This window comes from Bombyx mori, chromosome 11 (genome assembly GCF_030269925.1).
Source record: "Bombyx mori chromosome 11, ASM3026992v2".
Classification (NCBI taxonomy): Eukaryota; Metazoa; Arthropoda; class Insecta; order Lepidoptera; family Bombycidae; genus Bombyx; species Bombyx mori.
This window is the reverse complement of record NC_085117.1, coordinates 10,291,923-10,319,567: the sequence shown is the minus strand read 5'-3', so window position 1 is coordinate 10,319,567 and position 27,645 is coordinate 10,291,923. Positions and strand designations below refer to the sequence as shown.

At 43.4% G+C, this 27,645-nt stretch overlaps 1 protein-coding gene across 6 annotated transcripts in view; it reads left to right on the top strand.

Moving 5' to 3' along the window:
- LOC101737965 (rab11 family-interacting protein 4) overlaps positions 1-27,645 on the top strand; it is a 102,282-nt gene that overhangs the window by 14,553 nt on the left and 60,084 nt on the right. For 2 of the 6 annotated variants that reach the window (XM_021351573.3, XM_021351575.3), the window contains exons 1-3: positions 19,879-19,939; positions 23,572-23,831; positions 26,868-26,959. In XM_021351573.3, coding sequence (XP_021207248.2) covers positions 23,684-23,831; positions 26,868-26,959 — 240 coding nt within the window. In that variant the 5' untranslated portion in view covers positions 19,879-19,939; positions 23,572-23,683. Of the gene's footprint in view, positions 1-19,796; positions 19,818-19,851; positions 19,940-20,051; positions 20,113-23,571; positions 23,832-26,867; positions 26,960-27,645 lie in introns of those variants that run through there. The other 4 variants (XM_062671120.1, XM_062671121.1, XM_021351574.3 and 1 more) reach the window with 4 other exon arrangements.

Below are 27,645 nucleotides of genomic sequence, written 5' to 3'. Positions count from 1 at the left end.
TTATGGTAAAAGCTGCCGTTAAATCTTCTTGGAACTTAGAGTAGGTTTGATACCATTTAATAGATTGAATTTTAAAAACAATAAAAAAAGTTAATGTATTTCCCGCCATTTATATTTTTTCTGTACCCGCCAAAATGATTGAACTTCAAATAAAAAATCGACACATTTTAGACTTTTTATTATATGTTTATGGACTTAACGCATCTTCAGTCAGAGTAGCAACAGATTAGTGCAGATGGTTTCAGCTTGGGAATTTAGATGTTGAAGACAAAGCTCGCTCTGGTCGATCAGTTACAGATAAAATCGATGTCGTTTTTAAAAATAGTTGAATCTGATCGACATATTGATAATTACGGCTTAGCTGAAGAGCTAGCAATTGATGAATAAGCCTTCAAGCCCATTGAAGGAATCTAATGAATGGTGTACTCATTTGCGATTCACTATTGAAACATAATGAAACCTAACCTTCTTTTTTTTGTAATAATAACTAACACAGTCAAGCTTCACAGATTATAGAGAGCAACTGATTAACTCGCAATAAGATGAATGCTATGGTTATGGTGGGATCGAAAATGCATCGTTTATTATAAGAATCATTATATCAGTCGTAATTATCGATTTAGATCTGTACAACCAACAGCTGATGAGACTCACAAGCAAGATATAGAGAAAACATGGACAGTATTGATCAAGATAAGAGGTGTGGTTTTTTTATCATGATAACGCCAATGCACACACATTATAAGTCACACGGGAAATATCGAAAGATCTTGGTTAAAAAAGGGATAACGCATCAACCATATCGCTATGACCTTACTTACACCCTCAGAGTTTCACCTGTTTCTGTCTATTCAGATGTGGTAAGTTGTTAGGTTAACAATCGAGAGAGAACTATTGCAATCACTTGTCGCAGTTTTTTTAGCCAAAATTCCGTTATTTGTACAAAAATGGATGGAATTATGTTACCACCTACTGGTGGAAGGACCTCTTGTGAGTCCACACGGGTAGGTACCACCACCCTGCCTATTTCTGCCGTGAAGTAGTAATCCGTTTCGGTTTAAAGGGTGGGGCAGCCGCTGTAACTATACTGAGACCTTAGAACTGATATCTCAAGGTGGGTGGCGGCATTTACGTTGGAGGTATCTATAGGCTCCGGTGGGCTGTGAGCTCGTCTACCCATCTAAGCAATAAAAAAAATATACTGCTTAAAAAATCGCAAATATATATTTAATATAAACGTAAATAAAAAACAAAAAAGTAAATTATAAATGTGTAAAGGAAATACGAAAAAAAATTCCCACGACCGATTTTATAATAGTAATGATGATAAGTAAAATTTTGGCCTTTATAGAATTGTTTGAAAAACGAACTGTATGAAGACTACGCGTTATAAGTGCTATGCACTATACTATAAACAATTAAATTCACGTTAAAGTGATGCAAGTGTTCTAGTGAAGCTTCAGCGCGACCTTCAAACAACTCCGACTGTTCGAAAGTAACTAGAAAAATAACAAGAAGTTGATGATGTCTTGCGTCACATATCGATCGCGTATTGTTTATAGAGCGGTTAGCTGCTAGTTCCCGCGTTATTGACCGATCGTTGTTAATTGACCGTGTCGCACAGTTCGACCTTCGGAATGCACAAAATATACACTATTTCATATATTATATTCTGTATTGTACAATCTGCCATCGCGTGCGGCAACCGCGTGACGTAAGCGAAACGACTTTCTATGGAAACGAATTCAATTGTGAAGCCGGTAAATTACAATCTACACAATCGCATTGAACGTGAAGATTGTGAATTGCAACATTAAAATTTTATTTCGCGGAAAACGTGTGCCTACTTATTCGAATATTATTGATCGTTGTGGATGGATAACGGAGCTACGAAACCGCGTGGTGTTGAGGGGTTTGCGAAGCCCATAGACATCAAAATGAACATATCCACGTTGAACTATGAATTAAGAGAACTGGAAGAGAATGCCCATGGCATTAAGTCCGCCTGTGTACAAGTTTTGTTTTGTGCATAAAGTATAAATAAATAAATAAATATAACTATGAATCAAAAGGCTGTCTGGAGCGCAAGACTATTTTGCAGCAGCAATAGAGCGAACGGTAGTACCTACCCACTCATGCGACTTCACATTATGCCGTACCACCCCCACCGAACGTGGTCTCGCCTTGTCGCGGCGGTGGGGCTTAAGCGTGCACCCCGATACCGTGGAGCAGCGTTGTCTGCACAGGGGTGCCGTGAACAAAGAAGACTGCACACCGTGTTCCCGTTTCCCACCTTTGCTGGACAAAGTGTGTGTGAAGCGGGAGAGGGCTCCCTTCTGGAGCCCTCTTGGATGCTAGGCCATGTCCCCGGCAGCTCTTTGGCTGCTAAAGGGGAAGGCCCTCCAGAGGAGGGTACCGGTACGCCGGCGTGGCCACACCGTGGTCGGACGTGTGGGTCTGTCAGTAATGGTAGACCCCACGTGGATGAGAAGTGAACCGGAGGGCACTCCCTTCCGGTCGCTGGTTGCCATGTCCCCGGCTGCCTCTTGGCGGCTACAGGGGAAGGCCCCCCAAAGGGGGGTACCGGTTTACCGGCGTGGCTTCGAAGAAGCACACCGCAATCCCTACCGAGTAGGGGACGGGGGCTGCTGCCTAGCAGGGGCCGTGAGGATGCGAACCTCTATAAAAAATGCCCCAATCCCAAGTTTTTGACACCTGACGATGGGATGAATGGCTGGAGGGAGTCTAGTCCCAAGGGTTGTCCCATACCGTAATCCCCACTTGGTGGGGGGCGGGGGCCGCTGCCTAGTAGGGGCCGCGAGGATGCAAACCTCTATAAAAAATGCCCTAATCCTAAGCCTGTGACGTGCCCGGTGATGGGATGAGTGGCTGGAGGGTGTCCAGTCGTGAGGGCCGTCCCAGGGGACCGACCCCTGGTTAAATAATAAAGGAATAAATAAATGATGGCAGACTTAACGGAAAAATTACCCCAGGAGGGTACCACTCTAGGTGGAGAATCCCTCCGTGCTTCCACCTCGGTGGGAGCATGCTGCCCCACGTATTCTGGGGGGGGCAAAGCATGCCACGATGAAGGGGGCTGTGCGACGGGCAGCGGAAAACCCGTCGAACTGAGGTGTGCCAGCGCTGGCTCGACGCGCTCTGCGCTCGTCAGCGACTGCGAGGCGGCTGGCCCGAAAGGGAAAGTCAGGCGGAAGAGGAAATCGAGGGGAGTTTCTTCCCGCGAAGGGAAGGGGGGGCTAACGTCGTCCTCTGACACGGATGCCCCACCGGAGAAAGTGGTGGTAGTCTCCGATTCGGCCTCTGCCGCGGAGGAGATGCCGCCCCCTAAAGGGAGACCCGCTCGGGGGAAGGGCGCACCGTCACCGGCGCCGTCATCGGCGTCGATGTCTGTCGCCTCGCTGGACGGGCGGACGACGGAAGAGGAGGAGGGCGGTCTTCGGGACCCTGCCTTGGTCATAGGCAGGGCCATGAAGACCGTCAAGTCGTATGCGGCGACCAGTGCCAAAACCAAAGCTGCTGGCCGCAGGCTACGGGAAGTCGTCTCGCGAGTCTCGAAGGTTCTGCCTTCGGTTGCTTCCGCCAATGACCAGGTGGTGCAGCTGATGGCGGAGAATTTGAGGCTCCGAGCACAGCTACAGGCGCAGCAGCGGCCCGATGGCAAGGTTGCTGCTACCAAGCGGGTAGCCGCGACGAGGTCGTCGCCCGCGTTGCCACGTGCCGCTGGGTCGCGGACTCCTCCGGCATCTGTGCCGGCGGTGTCGCCGCTGGTCTCCGGGGTCCCTCGGGGTCCCTGTCCCTCAGCGGCGGCTGGCGACCCGTGGCCCGTGCTGCCACCATCGCGCGCGGTACAGCGGCATTCGCGTCTCCCGTCGCCGCGGTCTAGGGAGGCGACGGCCGTCGAGCGGCAGCAGGGATCCGCGGGGCCACGGATCGTGGGCCTGCCGGAACCGAATTGCTACAGCCTGGACGAGATTATCGATCGCACCGTCCAGGCTGTAATGGAAAGGCTGGGTGGCGGGCTGGCGGCTCTCGAAGCGAAACGTATTGTCGCTAGTGACGCTGAACGGCCTGCGTCTACACATGCCGCGGTGTCGGGTGCTGCAGTGACCCGCTCCACCCCCGTACAGGCTCCAGCCACTAGGGCGGGCCCGGGACGAGACAGAGCCAAGCGGGGGGGCGGCGCTAACGCGAAGTGCACATCGCAAGCGCCTCAACCCCGTCCGCTGCCCCCGCCCCCGTCTAACATGGACGAGGGGTGGAATGTGGTGGCCCGGCGGGGTGCCAAGAGGGCCGTACCGACAGCTCCCCAAGTGGGTGGAGCACCGGCCACTGCGGCGTCTCAGGCTGCTCCCCAACAGGGTCGAGCGCCTGTGGCCGCCAACAAGAAAAAGAAGACGAAGAAGAAGTCGTCGCGCGCGCCGCGGTCGGCGGCAGTGGTCTTAACGCTGCTGCCGGCCGCCGAGGCCAAGGGCGTGTCATACGGAGATGTAGTCTCCCGGGCGCGCGCGGCTATTGATCTGGACGAGATCGGGGCGGGGGAGGGCCTCCGCTGTAGGCTGACGGCGAATGGGGCCAAGCTGCTGGAGTGTCCCGGTGCCGATAGTTCCGGCATCGCGGAGCGTCTGGCGGCGAAGCTCCGTACGGTTCTGCCTGAGGAGGAGGTTCGAGTGCACAGGCCGGTCAAAATGGCTGAATTGAGAGTGACCGGCCTGGACGACTGCACCACTAAGGATGAGGTGGCGGCGGCTATTGCCGCCCGGGGCAACTGCGCCCTGGAGAATATAACCGTAGGCGAGCTGCGCCTCGGTTATACCGGGGCTGGCTCTGTTTGGGTGCGTTGCCCGGTAGAGGCGGCCACCTCCTTGGCTGCTCCTCCGCCCGGGAGACCGTCGGGGGAACCGGGCAGGTTGCGCGTGGGCTGGATAGCGGCCCGCGTGCGCCTTCTCGAACCACGCGCCTGGCGGTGCCTCAGATGCTTCAGCACTGGGCACTGCCTTGCTAAATGCGCGAGTGCCGTTGACCGCAGCGGATTGTGCTTTCGCTGTGGTCAGCCGGGACACAAGGCGGCCGTGTGCTCGGCTGCGCCGCACTGCTTATTATGTGCGGCGGCCGGGCGCAAGGCTGACCACCGGGCCGGGGGCAAGGCCTGCCCTCCGGCCAGCAAGAATGCTGAACGAAATCGGCGCCGCCAAGCTAAGCGGCGTCAAAAGAAGCGGTTGGCCGGGGGAGCACCGGCCGGCACTTTGTCCCCCGCTGAGGCGTTCGCGCCCGATAGCGGGGGCAATGGAGTAGGGGAGGGAGCGATGGATGTGGTTCAGTCTTAATGGATCACACCTATCGCTTCCTGCAGGGAAACTTGAACCACTCCGCTGGGGCTCAGGACATGTTGCTCCAGACCATGGCGGAGTGGTCAATTGACGTGGCTGTGGTCGCCGAGCCATACTTCGTTCCCCCAGCGGATGACTGTTGGTTTGGGGACGTTGATGGCTTGGCGGCCATACATATCAGAAGAACCGCGATGGTCCCCCCCCTGGCGATGGTGACCAGGGGCCCCGGGATCGTCGCGGTACAGTTAGAAAATATCGTCGTGATCGGGGTGTACTTTTCTCCGAATCGGCCTACCGTCGAGTTCGAGCGGTTCCTGGACGGGCTAGAGGTGATCGCTCGTCACCTCGCTCCCCGTTCAGTGATACTGGCGGGGGACTTCAATGCGAAGTCTGTCGCTTGGGGTTCCCCATTCACGGACGCTCGTGGTAGGCTGCTGGAGGAGTGGGCGGTCGCGGTCGGTCTCTGTATCGTTAATAGGGGCTCGATCGCGACTTGCGTGCGGTGGACGGGCGAGTCTATCGTGGACTTGACGTTCGCGAGCTCGCCCGTCGCGCGGCGCATCCTCGGCTGGAGAGTGGTGGTGGGGGCGGAATCGTTGTCCGATCACCGGTATATCCGGTACGATCTTTCTGCCCCTGCGCCGACGCCGGCTGCAGGTGCCCGCGGGGTTGACCCCCCGCAGAGTGCATCCCGGTCATTCCCTAGGTGGGCACTGAAGCTCCTGAACAGGGAGCTCCTGGTGGAGGCCTCTATGGTGGCGGCGTGGGCGCCCAAGCGCCCACAACCTGTCGATGTGGAAACCGAGGCCGAATGGTTCCGGGGCGCGATGCACCGCATATGTGATGCCTCGATGCCCCGGGTCGGCTCTCGGCACTCTGGACGGCGACAGTCGCCCTGGTGGTCGCCCGAAATTGCAAGACTGCGTGCGGTCTCCATTCGGGCGAGCCGCCGGTGCACTAGACACCGCCGTCGCCGCCGCCTGCGGCGCGACGAGCCCGTCGCGTTCGCGGAGGAGGAAGCTCGGCTGCACCGCGAATATCGCGCTGCGAAGGACGCCCTGCGGCTGGCCATCAGGCGGGCCAAGGAGCAGAACATGGAGAGACTCTTGGAGGCGCTCGAAGCGGATCCGTGGGGGAGCCCATACAAATTGGTACGCGGCAAGTTGCGCCCGTGGGCCCCCTCTATGACTGAGCGTCTCCAGCCCCAGCAGCTGCGGGACATCGTTTCGGCGTTGTTCCCGCAGGAGCGGGAGGGTTTTGTCCCTCCCGCTATGGGCGGGCCGTCTGACACCGTCGACGGCCAAGCTCCTGCTGAGGTGCCTCGTATTACCGAGGCAGAGCTCCGGGTGGCCGTTGTCAAGATGACTGCGAAAGACACGGCCCCCGGCCCGGACGGAGTCCACGGCCGGGTATTGGCCTTGGCCCTCGGTGCCCTGGGGGACCGGCTCCTTGAGCTATATAATGGCTGCTTGGAGTCGGGACGGTTTCCGTCGCTCTGGCGGACGGGTAGACTTGTGTTGTTGAGGAAGGAGGGGCGCCCGGTGGATACAGCCGCCGGATATCGTCCTATCGTGCTGCTGGACGAGGCGGGAAAATTGCTGGAACGTATTCTGGCTGCCCGCATCGTTCGGCACCTGGTCGGGGTGGGGCCTGACCTGTCGGCGGAGCAGTACGGCTTCCGGGAGGGCCGTTCGACCGTGGATGCAATTCTTCGCGTGCGGTCCCTCTCGGACGAGGCCGTTTCTCGGGGTGGGGTGGCGCTGGCGGTGTCTCTTGACATCGCCAACGCATTTAACACTCTGCCCTGGACCGTGATAGGGGGGGCACTGGAGAGGCATGGAGTGCCCCTCTACCTCCGCCGGCTGGTTGGGTCCTATTTGGGGGCCAGGTCGGTCGTATGTACCGGGTACGGTGGGACCCTTCATCGTTTTCCGGTCGTGCGTGGTGTTCCGCAGGGGTCGGTTCTCGGCCCCCTCTTGTGGAATATCGGGTACGACTGGGTGCTGAGGGGCGCCCTCCTCCCGGGCCTCCGCGTTATTTGTTACGCGGACGACACGTTGGTCGTGGCCCGGGGGGATGATTTTAGGGAGTCTGTCCGTCTCGCCACAGCGGGAGTGGCCCTCGTCGTCGGAAGGATAAGGAGGCTGGGTCTCGACGTGGCGCTCAATAAATCCGAGGCTCTGTGGTTTCACGGGCCGCGGAGGGCGCCACCCGTTGACACCCACATCGTGGTTGGAGGCGTCCGGATAGGGGTCGGGGTGCAGTTGAAGTACCTCGGCCTCGTGTTGGACAGCCGGTGGGCCTTTCGTGCTCACTTTGCGGAGCTGGTCCCCCGATTGATGGGGACGGCCGGTTCTTTGAGCCGGCTGCTCCCGAATATTGGGGGACCGGATCAGGTTGTGCGCCGTCTCTACGCGGGGGTGGTGCGATCGATGGCCCTGTACGGTGCACCTGTGTGGGCTGAGCCGCGCAACCGGGCCACTATGGCTCGGTTCCTGCGCCGGCCGCAGCGCACCGTTGCCATCAGGGTCATCCGCGGATATCGCACCGTCTCCTTCGAGGCGGCGTGTGTTTTGGCGGGGACGCCGCCATGGGAGCTGGAGGCGGAGTCGCTCGCTGCCGACTATCGGTGGCGCAGCGAGCTTCGTGCTCGGGGCGTGGCGCGTGTCCCCGAGAGTGAGCTGCGGGCGCGGAAGGCCCATTCTCGGCGGTCCGTGCTCGAGTCGTGGTCGAGGCGATTGGCCAACCCCACGTGGGGGCTACGGACCGTCGAGGCGGTTTACCCTGTCTTTGATGACTGGGTGAATCGTGGCGAGGGACGTCTCACCTTTCGTCTGGTGCAGGTGCTGACCGGGCACGGATGCTTCGGGAAGTACCTGCGCCGGATAGGGGCTGAGCCGACGACGAGGTGTCACCATTGTGGACACGACCTGGACACGGCGGAGCATACGCTCGCTGTCTGCCCCGCTTGGGAGGTGCAGCGCCGTGTCCTGGTCGCAAAGATAGGACCTGACTTGTCGCTGCCTGGCGTCGTGGCGTCGATGCTTGGCAGCGATGAGTCATGGAAGGCTATGCTCGACTTCTGCGAGTGCACCATCTCGCAGAAGGAGGCGGCGGGGCGAGTGAGGGAAAGCTCTCCTCACTACGCAGAAACCCGCCGCCGCCGAGCAGGGGGTCGGGACCGGGGTCGTATCCGTGACCTGGCCCCCTAAGAGCTAGGGGTCCCACCCGTTTTGTGCGGGGAGGGACCCAGACGAGGGGTGGCGTGCTCTGCACGCTCACCCGCAATAGGAAGCCGGGTGATGGTAGACCGCGTTCCCCCGACCGCTCTGGGGGAAGGTGTAACGCGGCGCCATCAAAGCGGGCTCTCGGCCCGCTGAACGAGGGAACCGGTGGTCGTTTCGCTGGCGGCCACCGGTCCGGCGTCCGTGGGACGGTGGGATGGATGTAATGTGCTCTGCGTCAACCCTGTCCCGCCGTTTCAATAGCCCCGACTGGGCTCCGGCCCGGTCCGAGGTAGGGCGCCGGTTGTGAGCGGCAGGAGTTTTTAGTGAGGTTCAACTCCCACATACCCCACCTGCCGCGCGGGTGGGGATCCGGCGATTTTCTCCTGTGGAAAAAAAAAAAAAAAAAAAAATGCCGTACCACCATCTGATGGTTAGCTACTAAAACCCATAGACGATTGAACAGGGTAGTTGCCTAAACTGTTTACTAAAACCATTAACTTAGTGAAGAATATAATAAAATATAAAATTAAAGTGTGTTGCAAGAATTGGATATGAGCGTGGATAGTTATTGGTGAGCATTGAGAGCGGATACATACACAGCGGTACATAATTTTTACTGAGCACATTAACATTTATATTCATGTATATTATAACTGACGTTGTTCAAATCAAATTATGTGTTTATCATGAACGTGTTTATCATTTGATCTCTTTAATACACAGCTCATTAACTCTTGACATGTGCATAATACATCCGACGGGAACGTATGCACAGTCAAACGAACTTACCTAAGCAACCTCTTTACTATTAGTCTTAAAAACGATTCTAGGAAAACAACGAACTAAAGCCGGAACCTTGATCTTTAACGTGGGCAGATGACGTGTACAAACAGACGTGCCAAATCTATTGCATATTCTCTTCTACGACTAAAAATGTGCTAGTGTCATTCTAAAAGAATGTTTTGTTTCAATTTTGTTAGACTGGAAAGTTGTACTTATCTGTACTAGTGGTCCTCCGGTAGTCGAAATTCGACTATAATTAATTGAAATTATAAGTTTGTACACTATTATGATTCTATTGTCAAAGACTACTTCTATAATCACAGATTTTACCAAGACTACACTTTAGACAAATATTAACAAAAACAAACAATAAGAAAAAAAGATAATAAACAAATAGTGTGCATGCGTGTGTGCGTCAAATACATCGTAGTGTCTATAATGTTTTTTTTTATTGATTTAATGTATTTTTTATGCATAATTAAAAAAAATTATTAACATTCTGCACAGTCTGCACTCCTTCTCTATATGCTCTATAAGTGTGGGAAATTTCATACTCCTCCGTCCGCGCAATTTTCGTAAAAAGGGATACAAAGTTTTTGCTTCATGTATTAATATACAGATATACAAATGACCTCTCGAAAATATTGGAATCTTTATTTTGGTTTCAGTAATTATACGATCATGTTTACACATAAACCATAATAATAAACTCCTCCAACCAGCTTTAGTATCATAATAAGTTCTCATTCGTTAGGTACAGTTAATGTAAATAATCCACGTGTCTGTTTTACCTTTTACAACGGTATACTGAAGTTATACGTCACTTGTGGAAATGAATAGCTAAAAAAGGAAACCGATCGTTTGGTGTATTTTGCCTTTTTCACGGTTTGTAATTATATATCTAATTTAATAATCACAAGATTCAACAGATAGAGGTAACAAAAGACTAGACTTCGTTCGTACTGTTTATTTATTATTGTTTATTAAAAAAAGGAAGATGGAACGAAAAGGAGATAGCTAGAAGAACCCAAATGTCGAAAGGAGCTATGACTAAGCCCACTAGGATATGGAAAGACCGCAATATATCCCGCAAAACCAAAGTGAGGCTGGTACGTACATTGATCTTTTCAATTTTTCTTTATGGCGCCGAATCCTGGACGATAATACGAAGTGACAGAGCAAAGATCGACGCTTTTGAAATGTGGTGTTAGAGACGGATGTTGCGAATTCCATGGACAGCACGCCGGACCAACCGATCCATCCTGAAGGAGCTCGGTATTGCCACAAGGCTGTCCGCTATCTGCCTCCAACGTATTCTCGTGTACTTCAGCCACATCGTATCGGGGCATCGTAGAGGCCCCGATAACTTGGAGAAGCTGATGGTAGTTGGTCAGGTTGACGGGAGAAGATCACGCGGACGCTCACCTATCCGCTGGTCTGATCTGGTTAAGACGCTCACCGGCCTGCCAATAACCGAGGCTATAAAGACACCGAGGACAGGAAGACGTGGGGAAGCATTGTGCATAGAGTGGTCCACATTTTAGATTAGACACGACCGTCAGTAATGAAGAGACCAATTCAGAAAAATTAAAAAAGTTTTCTTTGCACACATAAAATTTACTTCAATATTCTTCTAAGTAGCTAAACCTGTAACAAAATATGTTAAAAACAGCTTGATAAATTTCAAAGTTATCTTCTATGCAATTTTACCAGGTTATCCAAAAAGTAAGAATTGCATTCGATTAAAGAACGGTAAATGATGAGAAAAGGAACGTTAACTACGTGGAAAGTAAAAAAATAAAAATTTAGCTAGATAGAAATTTATGATGCAGTGGGAAAACGCGTCATGAGAAGTGTTAGGAATGAGCGTGTGAAAATAGGCAGAGAAAGATGTCATTCGAGTATAAACAGATATGAAAACGTTTGATAATATTTTATGAAAAATCCTACATAACACTTAATGGTAAAGATGAAAACCTAAGTTAAACTGCCACACCTCAAGTTATGGCTAGTTTCTGTATGTGTGAAAAGAAACCAAAATATTTTTTTTCATAGTAAAATAAACGGTAGTTAGCACAAATTTCAATTTCATCCCATATCATCTCATCTCAGTTCATTTGATTTCATCCCAGTTGATTAATGTCTCAAATTAATCATCTTCATATCACTCCATGTAATCATTTTTCATAAAAATAAGAATATAAATTAAAATAAGACATGACTTAAAGGTCTTAGTTACCATAAAATCCCTAAAAAAAAATCTAGAGGTAAAACACTTAAATCGTCCGCGACTACGTAAACTGTAATGTTATGTATTTGAAACGTCGGATATTGTAAATTGAAACGAATAAACGCGAGGTGAAACTGTAAAAGTAGTTTTCATTAGTTACAATAAAAAGTATTAACGTATCAAATAAATATTTCCTTATTCTGTGTTTTTTTTAACGAACAACGCAAACACCAATGCCAAATTGCATTTAATTTTCATAAAATCTTTCCTACGAATACATACAGCCTTTTAGCGATTATTATAATTTGACCTAGAAAACTATGAATAAGGAAAGCGCGACCTACATAAATTCTGAATAAACTTGTGTATGTTTGTTTCCGTTTGACCTACAAAATTTGCTGCTGGAACAAAGCTGCAATCAATACACAGTTCAATGGCCGTACTTGTGAAACACTAGACTAAATATTTGTGTACAGCAAAAGACTTGTATACTGAAACGTAATAACTATAAAATTCGAGCATTGATTTTCATCGGGTAACGTTCTTCGTCTAATAAACGTCCTCTGCTTTGTTCCATTAAAAAAAAAAACCAATGACATCAGTCTTCATTATGGGGAACGGAAGAGTTCAGTCGTGAATTACAAATGAACATTTTACCACTAAATACGTGCTCAGTACGCCTTCATTCTGTCAAAGTTCGAGAAAAATGCTAACTACAACAGATAGACAGGCTAATTTTAACTTTAGCACCGTGCTGTAAAAACTATTTTTGTATGTTTGGTTTAAGATTTTGAAAATAACGCGTGTCAACGGCTTCCAATTTTGACCATTTATATACCTTGCTCAATCTCCAAACTCGAAACCTATTTAAAGTTCTAAATACAGTGAGCTAATAATTCGATGACAGTATATGCGATACTTGAATTCTGTACAGATTTTCTCGAATGCTTGATTCAATAAACGAAGGCTCATTCGATAACGGTGACGTGCTTAACACGACGTTACCACATCCTGAAATAAAATTTGTTGTCAATTACACTTGTCTACATTTAAATGGAAACGATAAAACTTGGATTTCTTTAATTTTTTTTCATCAAACAGATTTAATTATACTTAGTTTTCCAACGAAATCTTTGGCCAAACAATCAAAAACAACTGGTTTGTCATTTGGAACAACGATAATAATTATATAACAGCCTTTTTTTCTCACTGTTTTTGGAACGACAGTACACAGCAGAACAACTTGCCTTATTTATAAGGTCAACAAGAAGTGTCTAATTTCTTTCGTTCCTCTGTATTTTAAATTTTTGATTTCCGCGCTAGAGTCAATCTTAATTAACCACTAAATATAACTTGGGTGAGCCATTCATAACGTGCAGTGACATTTAGGTGATGTGAGCTTCAATATTCATTAGCATAATACTGGTAGTAGGCGTCTATATTTTCTTCATATTACCTATTTCTGTCGCCAATCAGTAATGCATTCCGCTTTGTAGACTACTGTAATAGATAAAACACGATTTTCAGTTTCGAATCTCATGGTGGGCCGAAAATTCGCTAGTTCATTAGAATAAACTCCGATCGGGCGTAGTTGTAATAGCCCCTTAGGCTAGCGAATAGGTAGGGAACAAAAACTATTTATTCAAATCTCGGCTCTTATTTAGTTTATTTATTAACGACATTCCTCGGTCGCCACCGACCCAGTTAGCCCTTATTCGCCGACGACACGACCGTTTACTACTCGAGTAGAAACAACTCCCTAATCGCGAGGAAATTCCAGAGCGTAGCAGTAGCCTTAGGACAGTGGTTCCGAAAATGGCGCATAAACATCAATAAAAGAAAATATTTATTCAAATCATATCTGTAAAATGGATAATGGATATAAAATTCGTATTTATCAATGCACAAAGTGCTATATCGCATACACGTAACATTGTTCATTATTTTCCCGCTAAATTCGAAATTGTAGAACGCCAACACATTCAGAATACTTGCACAGGCAAAGGGAGCCAGCCATCTCGGACGTTTCTAAAATAACCTTGCATGTATAAAAGTTACGGTACCGCATAGCAGACTATGTGACGCCGCGATACGAATTTAGCGAGTTAATAGTAAGCTACTGTATTTCTCTAGACTATTTCGCACTGAGTGAATTACGAGCGATCTGTCCCCTGGGATCTGGATAAGAGCCAACTGTCGTCATAGATGTCGTTTGTACTTACTGGAATGAATGCGAATATTTTGATATGCAAAAACATAATATTTAATCCGTGTTCAGTTCAATTTTTATAAAAACAGATATGAAAGTATCCGTTACCGACTGCGAGAAAGATGTTTGTTAAAAATATAAATATGAAAATTTCCCATTGAATCATTTTCATAACAACTATTAGACGTCAAGTGTTGAATTTTGACTTCATTTTATAGTCGCACATAGAGACGGTCTACAAATACTGTGTAATAACTATTTTTAGACGAGAGGACTACATATCTTTTTCAAATCCAAATTACTGGTGGTAGGACCTCTTGTGAGTCCGCGCGGGTAGGTACCACCACCTTGCCCATTTCTGCCGTGAAGCGGTAATGCGTTTCGGTTTGAAAGGTGGGGTAGCCGTTGTAACTATACTTGAGACCTTAGAACTACTAGTAAACCTAAGAAGAATTATTCTCCACCGACTTATCTCTCAACTCTTGAATGCAATGCAACGCATTACTCATTCACCTAACAAATGTATAGGATCAGCTAATTATGATTTAGAAAGTAGTCTTAGTAAACCGAATGAACAATAACATAGACGATAAATATAGATGCCTTGATCTGATTGTACGATTCAAGAAAATCATGTAAATCATTTGCAAAATTACAGCCCGTATCTTGATGTTGCAAATATTGAATGACTCATATACATCCACTCGAAGCTTGACAAACATATCTATTTGTCTTTACGTAATTATTTGTATTGTTATCTGCGATAGAGACTTGTGTGATATTATCGTTGTTAGTAAACTAAAATAGGCATCTGAATAAGTTCAATATGAACTTACAATTCAGTTAGGTATTGTAGGAAATTTGTTTCCTTTCGGACTGATTAAAATTTCTCTCTTGGTTGTTTTAGTAGTTCAATCAAATAATCACCTTAATTTAGTTAGGTTTTTGACGAGATAACCTCTTATAAATTAATGAGTACTGGCTGCACGCACGAAAAAGTGTCACGTTCCGCCTGAGCCTGAGCGTCCAAGCGAGAGCGCGGAACGATTCCCGATACTGCGGACAGAATGGAAAGCAGTCGACGTTGCCCCAAACACGTCATTTCGGATCCTCCCGATCACTAACGGTGCTTTTAGGTACCTCAAGCACCGGTCATCGTTCTCGTCGAACCCGTCGACGAAGGGCTCGACAAGTAAATTAACCCTCAGACACAGCCCACTGAGTTTTTCGCCGGATCTTCTCAGTGGGTCGCGTTTCCGATGCAGTGGTAGATTCTGCGAAGCACGGCTCTTGCTAGGGTTCGTGTTAGCAACGTCATTTGAGTCCCGTGAGCTCACCTATACGTCAAGGAGAAGCTGAAATAGCCTCTCAAGGCGTCAGCATAGGCAGGAAAAAAAAAGTCAAAACTAAAATGTACAGTTGGCAAAAAGCATAAAAGCGTAACAACTTTTCAATGGATGCCTTCACAAAAGTCAACAACAATGAAAAGTGACGTTTGAGCCCCGTGAGCTCACCTGCTAGTTAAGATTACGCTGAAATAGCCTCTCAAGGCTCTCAGATTAGGTAGGATAAAAAAAAGCGGAGCGGTACAGAGACAAGAGATTCTTTGTATTAAACAAAACAATGATAATTCAATTCAATAAAAGTATGCAATTTTTCATGAATGTTTCTTTATGACGTTTTCACGTAAAACTATCGTCCATAAACAGACTTTACAAACATTTTTTTTATATACTTATAATCAGCTGCCTCGATAAATATGAAACGTGCCAAGTAAATTGCTTTTTAGCTTCCTTCCAAGCTTCGTTTCCACCGAGTTACACGGATGTTATCGTTGACTTTCTACAATGTGGTCAATGACATGGATGGTGTGTACTGTTTGAATAATTAAGGACGCGAATGAAATTTTAACGTAACGGAAAAAATACAAGATATACAAATTTTGTACACAAATAAATTTTATTTCGATGATCGAGAATCACAGATCAATAAGTCCGCGTGAGTTGATCAATTATCGAGGCGACAAAAACCCATTTTTTTTATTAAATTCCGTCGAGTTATAATACAATATGTTAAGAAAAAGTTTAAAAGATTTAAATATTTGTCAAGTTTCACTGCGTTTCTGCTTTATACCTATAACGATAAAAAGAGTATGCTTTGAAAATCGATGGTTTTTAAAGACACCTGTTTTGCGTATAGGCGAAAAGGATTTTTCGAGCACCACCTTAGCTCTAGGAGTAACGTTTACAACCCAATATGTGGACTACTTGGATGATAACAATCAGCGCTACGTGGATAAACTCACGCCCCACTCAGTGTTAAGTGGTTACCGGAGCCCACAGACATCAACAAGGTAAATGCCATTACTCACTTTGAGACAAAAAAAATCTACCTAAGTTGGTTGCCTTGAAAAGCTATTCCAGCGTAACCCTAACAAGTAGGTGAGCTCACGGGGCTCAAACCGGACGACGTTGTTAACATGAACCCTAGCAAGAGCAGTGCTTCGCAGAATCTAATACCGGATCGAAAACGCGATCCACTGAGAAGATCTGGCGAGAAACTCAGTGTCTCTGAAACTCAGGCTTTGTCTGTGGGTTAATTTACTCGCCGAGCCTTTCGTTGCAAGCGACGGGTTTGACGAGAATGATGACCGGTTGAGACATGGGTTCTAAGTCTCACTTTTATAGTACAAAGACATGATAGGCAGCGAGATTGCTGTGCCCCTGGTATGCTAACATCCATGAGCGACAGTAACCACTTACCATCAGGTGGGCCGTATGTTTCGTCTGCCTATAAAGGCAAGAAGAAAAAAACGACGACCTTCAAACTGAAACATTACTGGGCTTCAAGGCAGAATAGGCAGGGTAGTTGTACCTACCCGGGCGGGCTCACAACACGTCCTACCAGTATCAGGTATTAGTCCATTACAATTACAAAAACACTGCATTAGTACCTACTTCAGGGAGAATACCACAAGAACGTCGTCACGCAAAAATCCGGATATAAAAACATTTGATGGCGGCAAACCATCGTCGTAACGAGTTTAATGTTGTCTAAATTGTAATTTTTTTTTTTGTATTAAAAATAAAGAATCGGTGTATCGAATGTGCATCGGATTCCGGTCACAGTTGCGCAATTTGAGGTCGATGCCACCACCGCCGCTCCCACAACGATCGATCCAATGAAATCCGTTCATTTATTCGAGGTTTTGTAACAATGTTTTTTTTTTATCGGTTCGTCGTAATTAGTAAGAGAAGCAAGCTTTCTGTTCCGATATCCGATTCTGGTCGATAACAGGATACGGTTTCCACGTGTTTTTGTAAGTGCGTTCGAGTGAAACGTGTGACCTTGACAAGAGTAAATAATTTTCTATAAATCTAAATTTGAATTATTAAAAAAACAAATAGCTAACGTTTCAATTACAATATTTTTCCAGATTATAATTTTTATTTTTATTGTCAGGTTGTCTGTTTGTTGCCGTAAAATACACTAAAGCGGCTTTCGGACTACGCTATACTATAGTGCCATATAGTATAGCAAGCAGCCTACTAAAAAGCTTATTACACTTGGCTAAATTCAGTCAACTGAATTCAGAAGCAAATTTAGGAGCAAGTTAGAAGTTACACTGTTCTAAATTCAGTTACTGAAAGTAACTTACTGAAAGTAAAAAACAAACTAAAACGTCCTTACGCACGGAGAGCTATGGAACGAATGAAATCATTAAGTAACTAAATGCGATTACACCTTCCTAAATGCGTTTCTAATTAGGCTTCTAAACGATTTAGTCAGTCAGAAACCATCCTTGCTACTGAATTTAGTAGGCTAACTTACTGAATGCTATTACACTTCACTGAATTCAGTAGCGACTGTATTCAGTCGACTAAATTTAGCCAAGTGTAATAAGCCTTTTAGCCAATAATACATACTACAGTACAGTGTGAACGTGTCCCTAACAATGTATGGTGTGCGATATTTTTCTGCTATGAGCTACTATATGTTATTATATTATAGCGTAGTCCGAAAGCGGCTTAAGTCTCGAAATATCTGGAAAAAATACGCTTACATGAATTCAATTCTTCACAAAATGTATTTCTGTGTCTACACCAGACAAAGCCAAGCCAAGGTCACTGAACTGTGGAAATAATGCAACATATGTTTTCGGTCTATTTGATTTGAACGGAGTTTCTGAAATGGCTTGTTGGTCAAACGCGGCCGTTGCGCGACCGTCGCCACAAAGTTGAAATGAAATGATAATGAAACGGCTTTTTGTTAAACGATTTCAAATTTCCACTGTAATATACATAACAATAACGGTGTTATTGCATTGAAACTTAACAAATACGTACAACTGTTTTGGTTTTCAACGAAACAAAACGTGTCTAATAATCTATGCATGCATTTTTTTTGCAATTTTCTTACTTGCAAAAGCATTACCTTAATTGACCTATATATTTAGGCATAAACTAAATCTGAATTGTCTTCGGTAGACTGCGAATTATCTGATTACTGAAATCCATGGGCGACGTTAGGCGCACATCATCAAGTGTTCATATATAATAAACCTTATAAAGTAATAAATATAATTATAAGAAATAAATTTTATAAATTATAAATAAATCTTCTAAAACAAATTAATTGTAATTTGAAGGCTCTGTATCTGCGTTGCCACTTAAGGAAACCTTCCTTTCTAATGTAATCAATGTACGCTCGTCAGTTAGAACTTAAGTAGCATCAACAAGCTAGTTTATTTACAGTTCCGGAATTAGCATACCCGGCACTCTTGGATTTTAATGGTAAGACAAACGATTGTCCGACACTTCGCCCGTGGTGAGCGCGATCTATAGGGAACTGTCAATTTCGCGTCACGTCTGGTAATCAGTAGTTCATAAAATATAATGTGAACACCATACTTACATTGAATTACATGCTGCTAACAATGCAGATAGAATGTAATTAAATTGGGGAAGGTAGAGGACCTCAGTCCTTCTCTTCTCCCCCCTATTCCTCTCTGGAGGCACCGGAGTCCGACATAACCCAGTCCGTTACCCCCTCGACCGGGAATCCGTAAATGGATTCATCATTATCATCATCAGCCTGCGGCAGTCCACTGCTGGACATAGGCCTCCCCCAAAGCTCGCCACTGAATCCGATCTTCGGTTCTACGCATCCAGTCTCTGCTAGCTGCCTTGCGCAAGCCGTCGCTCCATCTAGCAAGAGGGCGTCCCACACTACCTTTGCCGGTTCGCGGTCTCCACTCCAGAACACGTCTACCCAAGTGTACTGGCTGTACCAAGTAAACTGAAGTCAGTTTACTGACTCTGTGAGCTACATCAATCACCTTGGTTTTAGCCCGAAGTACTTCATAACATATTCGGTCTTGTAATGACAAACCAAGCATAGCTCGCTGAGTAACTTTTAGCTGGTGGACTAGTCGCACGGTCAGCGTTCACGTTTCGGCTCCGTAGGTAAGCACGTAAATGGATTCCACAGCCATGAATTGATCACACGAAAAGGGCTGAATGAAATTCGACGATAAAGATTAACCTGGATTTACACAAAGGAGACTTTTATTGTAGTAAATGACAAGAGACAGGCAACGCCAGGTATATATACATATAATAATATGCTGCAATAAAAACCGGAGCGCGTTTGCTGATTCGTAATTTTACCTATCAACGAGTCTGTTGATAGTGGAGGAGAGAGTTTGACACCAGTGAGTTTTTAACCCCAAAAAATGTTGTGCCTCATTCTTTCTCAATCCAACAGGAGCACAACCGCAGGGCACGTCTTACACAATCATTGGCGTATTACGAATTCAGAAGAGCTTAGAAGACCTCTAAATAGCACTTTCACAATCGCCACAGTATTTTTTTACGAAGCTCGTACAAGAATTGCACCCGTTTATTTCATTCGTAACAATCAATGTTTTTATCGACTTGACTGTATAAGTCTTTCGATAATAGTGTGTTAGTTGCATAATTACGAACCGAATGCGGTGCAAGTTTCAGTTGGCTATGAAGGTTTGACTTGGGCGGTTCAAATTGATACTACCCCCAAAAAAAATTTAATTTCTTTCACCTCTTAAAATTTGTGTTAAATAATAATTAGAATATACATATCGTTTTAATAGGAATAGTAAATAGTAATAAAGTGTTTTGTGTGTTAATTTTGTGAAAATCATGTGAATTCGTGTTGTGTTATGAAAGATATTGTTTTATTAAAAATATACATATAAATTTCGATTTCAACTTAAGTGACACACGTGCTCATATTTCTTGGAATAAAAATGTATAAAATACATCTTTTGAGTTGAATGTAGTATACAATTACGTATTAAGGTGTTTTAAAAATTTTTTTTTATCAAGTCCATGGAAATTTTATATTAAATATTTTTGTGCTCCAAAAATTAATTAAAAAAGCTAACAATATAATGTACGGAGTTATACTACCGTAAAATTGTAGCCGTAGAGCATATTAAATTAAAATACACTGTTCAAATGATTATGTAATAAAAAACAAATTAGGAATAGAGAATTTCCACTTTCTATAAGAAATTATGGTAAATAGTATATACTGGCAATACTACACGTTTATTTACGGCATAGATTATGTTGTTTAAGTGAGTAAGTACATTAATGATTCTCGTAGTGATGTCTATGGACTCCACTAACTTAACACAAGATGGGCTATGAGCTCATTCATCCGATATACAATAAAAAAGTGACATTTTGATTTATACGGCCCAAAGTTTTTGTTTGAGAATTATCGAAAATCAAATTACGCACGCACACAAATAAAAATAAACATGATTACGTACATACATAAAAAAATATGAGAACGACAAAAAAAACTAGGCGTTACTAAAATATATGTACTAAAACAGATCTACAAAGCAAGTTAATTATCAACAAGCCAGTTATTATTTATAGATAGGATGTTGTGTGCTAATATTTCAGAACACAAATTGTAATAGCGAACGTATTTTTTGCTATACTTTAATCGATTATTGTGTAAAAAGGATTGTTTACGTAAATCAGTCATGAATAAAACCTCGAGTTCTTTGCGTGTTGAAAGAATACAATAAAAAAAAAAGATGACTTAGATAATTTTTATTAAAAAGTGAATAATTTTAAAGTTTCATAAAGTTATTCAGTAGATTAATTTAAAACCATAATTGACTTTCAGTCACACTTTTTAATACATAAGTATGAAATTAGCTGGTATTTTCCCCTACTAAATAAATATATAGAAATGTAGCATTTTGAAATTTGAATTTAGAAACGAATTTCGCGCTAATAAGCTCACCACCATTCTTCATTTAATCAAGCACATTAAATAAGGCAGGTTTTGTTACCGAAAAAGTAAGGATACATAAAAAACAAATAAAAAATAGATTGAAATTGAAAACTGAATACTTTTTTGTTCAAGTAGAAAAAGCACAATTAATAATTAGTCGCATGCGGATAATTACATTAGAACATTGGCATTACAAAACAATTTGCTGCAATTATCATCGTCGCGATATCGATTAGGCACCTTCATTATGGCTAACCTTGAGAAAGACCTACATCCAGGAATGGATGTCAATAGGCTGATGATGATGATCGTCCTAATAAATAAAGTAGGGAACCGGATAGTTCTTATATTTCAAAACTGCTTGAATTCCACAAAATGTGGCTGAACGCGGCTTTACTATGTATGACGTCATTTGGGGCCAAAATAAATGCCAAGTCAATTGTAAATCTTACAGTAAAACTTCAATAATTACCGACATATGGCATAATACACTATTATCGTTAAAAAGTTCTAAATTTAAAAGACTTAATGTAATATTTTCGAATATAAATCATTACAATTTCACATAATATAATACAAACATAACATTATACTAAATATTTCATTTACTTTCGAAATTAAAGCTGCTACGCATGAGACCGCTCGTGATCAACTTGCTTACGTTACGTTGACCCTCTGCATTCATTACATGAAACAAATTTACAGACGAATATAAATAATAAAATATAATAATATGTCGTATTCTTTTTTTCTTCATTTTATTTACTTAATAATTCTTGACTAGCATATAATTCTTGAAAAGCAGCCCCGTAGCATATTAAATTCTTCTTATCTTTCTGTCTGCTAAAGCTATCCACGAGATATAATTATGACGAAGCCTACCTAGATTTAATTTGCTAAACCATTAATAGATATGGACACGAAATTTTTGAAAATAATTACAATAAAGCGATATGTTTTAGTGCTTTTGGGTTTTCAAATAAGTACAATACATAATTATTACGCTTATACAATGGTTATTATTTATAGGATTGCAAATGATTTTTTTATAATATTATAAAATCTTAGAAGTATTTTCGAGTGTCTTAAAAAATTCTACCTTATTTGAATTGAATTAAAGACTAAGAAATCGTTCAAATCAATTTTTCCATTTCAAAACTAGTCAAGTAATCAGTACAACGATACTAACGCATAAGCATTATGAATGATAACATTCTTATCAAATGGTATAGCAATTTGAATTCATTGAAATGTTGACTTCCCGTATATTGGTTATATTTAGTAACAATACCGCCATAAAATAAAGTATGAACTATATTTTCGGTGAGGGAATAAATAATGATAATCGTTCATATCATATTTAGTATTTGTTCAATCGTTATTAAGGTTAATTTTTATTTATTAGAATTGTCAGAAAACACCGTGCAACCGGGTATTTTATTTATTTAATACTGACTGGAGCTGTGCTATCCTTAAACTTGTCAAATACACCTATTTATTGAAATCACTGACGCACTGCTATGTGTTAGGTTATGCTGGTGTGCTTGACACTTTATCTGAAGTTTAACACTTCACAGCGGTACAAAGTTTGAAGATTTTATTATTATTTTCTTACTTAGACAGGTAGACGAGCTGACGGCTCTGATATTAAATACTCACCTCCCCCCCGTAGACATTAGCAACGTAAATGCCGCTAGCTACTACCAATGCACCGGGCGAGATCCTTTAGGCCAAGACGACTCATCACATACGATATGAAGTATCGGTTGAACTGGTGGTAGGACCTATTGTGAGTCCGCACGAGTAGGTACCACCACCCCGCCTATTTCTGCCGTGAAGCAGTAATGCGTTTCGGTTTGAAGGGTCGGGCAGCCGTTATAACTATACTTGAGACCTTAGATCAAGGTTTGGTGGCGCATTTACGTTGTAGATGTCTATGGGCTCCGGTAATCACTTAACACCGGGTGGACTGTGAGTTCGTCCACCCATCTAAGCAATAAAAAAAACAACGCTTGAACACAAACAAACTAACTACGAAATCTCAAAATTTCATTTTAAGTCACAAAATCGAATGCTTGTCGTGCACTTTGATACATATACAAATTTCCATAATTGGGATGTCGCCTAAGGCGTCTCTGCTGTTGAACGATTAATTCTACAAATTTTCATATCAGTACTTTGATTAAACTTTCTTATAATTTCTTCCATTATTTTAATTTGAATTTCGTTACTTGTTCTGTTAGAAAGCAATATTTTTTTGTTGTACTTATAAGTGAACCTTAATTTAATTAAGACTCAAAAGGTGTGTTTTGTGCGGAGTAATTTATAAAAACACTAGCGACCCGCCCTCGCTTCGCTTCGGAAACTGTAATTTATTATTGATTTCTCCACTATTTAATGGATGTTACTGTACATATAAACCTTCCTCTTCAATCACTTTATCTATTAAAAAAAACCGCATCAAAATCCGTTGCGTAGTTTTAAAGATTTAAGCATACATAGAGACATACAGATATAGGGACAGAGAAAGCGACTTTGTTTTATACTATGTAGTGATTACCCGAAATTAAAGTGAACAAATGAAGTATCAATGCCTACGTCGATCTCGGGAGTGGTGCTGGTGTTAAGGAGTGACGTCATCGAGCTCATACGGTTCATAGAGGCTTGGTGGAAGGGTCTCCTCCTGCTGGCCAAGCTAGTGCTTTTCTGCTGCAAGCTGTTCCATCAAATACTTTATGGTAGGCAGCGATCATTAAACAAATGATCATTTTATAAGATCTTTATTTTATTTTATTATAAGTATAACTGTTTTTAGGTTTTTTATAAAAACAAAGTCTAAAATGAAAATGACCCAGAAAGTACGTAGTCCGTATAGAAGTTCGTTGAACAAGGACCGTGGATGAATATATAACTATATTTTTATTACATATTTTTGGATTCGATTCCTTTAATTTTAAAAAGAAGCTTTTCCTTATTTAGGCCCCGCATAAGCCGATACAACATGTACATAATATAGACTTAAATTATCAATTCTGACTGACTCGGTGGTGAAGTAGTTAGCGACCTTGACTGTTGCGTCGAGGGTCGTGGGTTCGATTCCCACGTCGGGTAACCATTTATGTTACAGAACACGTTTGTTTGTTCTTTTTCTGGGTGTTTATTATCTATATATTTAAACGTTTATAAGTATATATGTCAGTCTCTCTTTTACTGGTGGTAGGACCTCTTGTGAGTCCGCACGGGTAGGTACCACCAACCTGCCTATTTTTGCCGTGAAGTAGTAATGCGTTTCGGTTTGAAGGGTGGGGCAGCCGTTGTAACTATACTGAGACCTTAGAACTTATATCTCAAGGTGGGTGGCGCATTTACGTTGTAGATGTCTATGGGTTCCAGTAACCACTTAACACCAGGTGTGCTGTGAACTCGTCCACCCATCTAAGCAATAAAAAAAGAACATAATACGGGGAATCTTAATTCGACGTCGGATGACCGTGCCTGATCTGCAATAGATGGGTGAACTTTCCAACGGCCCAACAAATATGTAGTTACGGAATCTAATAGACATACTGCCACTTTGCCTTGAGACATGAGGTCGAACTATTAACCTTAACGCTTGATTGCTTTACGTCAGAAACAGGCAGGATGCCAAACAATACCATAAAACTGTACGTATTTCTGCTTCCTTTTAGTTGTTCTTTAGAATGGACTAACCAACAAACATCGCTTACAAAGCTACTTAAGTGTCTCTTTACAAAAATGTCTTACAGTAATTTTAATCAACATTCTCGATAAAAAAGTAAGATAGTGTTATCGGCCATTAGCTACCTGACTCTCGGTAAATATTGTAATAAGTTTAACAAATGCAGACAAGTCATGTAAAAACGCTTCCTACAACACATTTATCTGTCGACGAAACATAAAAATATTTTTTAACTTCAAACTCAGGTATGAGTGACGTAATCACACAAAATACATAAAAACGTTTTAAGTGTTAAGGTGTTTGTTTATTTTATTTTTTTAATGGACCATTAAATAGTGATGAAGAAATAAATTCGTGTAGTAAAAGTGAAACCCCTAAAATTTCTTCGTGTTATTTTTTCATTGCGTAGCCGGGTCAACGGCCTCATGTTAAGGTGTTATCGGGCCCACAGACATCAGAGCGTGCACGAGAATTGTATTGTGTAACAACTTTCGCATCTTTGACACGTGAGTGCTTCGCGACAGCGGCCATACATTACGAAGTGACATTAGTAAAAATACGGTGAAGGAATAACATCGTGTAATAAAAATGAAACCCGCAAAATTATAATTTGCGTAATTACTGGTGGTAGGACCTCTTGTGAGTCCGCACGGGTAGGTACCACCGCTCCGCCTATTTCTGCCGTGAAGCAGTAATGCGTTTCGGTTTGAAGGGTGGGGCAGCCGTTGTGACTATACTGAGACCTTAGGACTATATCTCAAGGTGTGTGGCGCATTTACGTTGTAGATGTCTATGGGCTCCAGTAACCACTTAACATCAGGTGGGCTGTGAGCTCGTCCACACATCTAAGCAATAAAAAAAAAAAAAAAAAAAAAAAATATCAATTGGCAGTTGTTAACCCGTTGAGTTTCTCGCTGGGTCTCCTCAGTGGGTCGCGATTCCGATAGTAGTCGTAGTAGTCGGTAGTAGATACATTCGTGAAGCAGCTGCCCTTGAGTCGATAAGTTTTCTTCGGGGACGCCCGAACAGCTGTTAACAAAACCCACCCTTCCTGACTGAGCCCGTGATACCTGTCCTGGTGACACTGAAAAGGCCTTCGGATAATCCTTCATTCCTTAAAAAAACCTTATGTGCCTTGGATCCCTTAGTTGCCTTTTACAACGCTCACACAGTGGTGCTATTGAAGGCACCACACAGTCGTCACTGATGGTATGAGAGTGTTGTGAGCTCGCACGGATAGCTAGCGACATCCTGTCTTATTTGTACCACTGTTGAATGAAACAGTCATTACAAAATACAACCGAACGTCTCAAGATGTGTGGCGGTATTCCGCAATATGGTGCCCAATGGTTCCGTTAACTATTTAACACCAGCTGATAAGTGAACCCGTCAGTTTAAAGCAACTATACAAACAGGATCTAGTCAGGATCTAATCAGGATCTAATCACATAATATTCCTATGACGGTGAATAAAGCCAAGCATCTGCTCGACCACGAAAACATAAAGTATTCGAAACATCGGTATTAATATAATAACAATAATTAAGCGCGTGATTATACCGTAAAAGTAATTTTAACCCTTTGACTGCTATGTAGTTCACGGGTGCCCTACGTGGGGCAGTGAAGTAATTATGTCCATTTCTGTTACTAAGGCGCATGGATTGCCTAACTATGCCATAATTTTGTTCGTTAATGTATGTTTTAGTCGTTTAGGTCTCTTAGAAATAGATTCATTCTCATTATCTTCGGATTCGTCTTTCTCAGAATCTATTAGATATGCCGGCGCCTTAGTAACAGAAATTAACATAATTACTTCAGACGTAGGGCATCGGTGACCTATATGGCGGTTAAAGGGTTAATTATGCGAAAACCAAAAACATTACTTACTCACATGATGTTATCAAGACAGATCCTCTGGACTTATCGACGACCATAAACTACGTGACGTAGGTATTTAGTGCATCATTTCAACAAAATGCTTCACATAATAGTGAATATACGTCAAACAAAAAGGATTATTTTAGTATTTGTTTAGCTTGTCCTAGAGATTAATTCGTTGCGTCTCTGTTTCCAGAGGTCAAGGTGCCGGCGATGATGGCGCCCAGCGTGTTCCAGCGAACCAAATCACCTCGGTCTTCACCGGGAAACTTGCCTAGGAAACTACAGGTAAATCGGATATTATAAATAACCATAATATACTAGATCTTAAAACACTAGAAGCATAAGTTTTGAACTTCTCAAATTAATATGTAAATAAGAAATAAATATGTTTTGATGGTCTTCTTATAAGAAGCATATAAAGCTCCGATAATTGAACTGCTTATGTAACTTATTATCCGTACATATAAATGTACCGATTCGGCCATTCTCCATCTTTTAATATAGAATTCTTCCTTCATTCAGTCTTACTCATCATAATATCTGAAAATCCATTCATGAGTTTCGTCCTCACGATAATCCAAAGAATATTCGAAAAAAAAACCGAACATCTTAAATTTTGACAGGATATCGTTTGTCGGATCAGCTATACAAGAATATTAGGCTAAAAACAAAATAATAATAAAAGTATAAATATGAAATTTTGCAAAAAAATACTTCCGAACATTTTCTTCTGCTATCGAGAAATTATCTGATATTACATCAATACCTGAACAATCTAAGAGGCACGATAACACGTTGAAACGGGGTCACAATCGCAATTCCATTGTAATCACTATGCAACTCAGCGATATCAAAATTATTACCACGCGGCAGAAACACATCGGCTGTAACTAAATGCCCTGCGCTCTCACTACGCATAAGTCTCGCGATTCTCATACTTGCGATTTTAATCAGACTTAAAAATGACAATA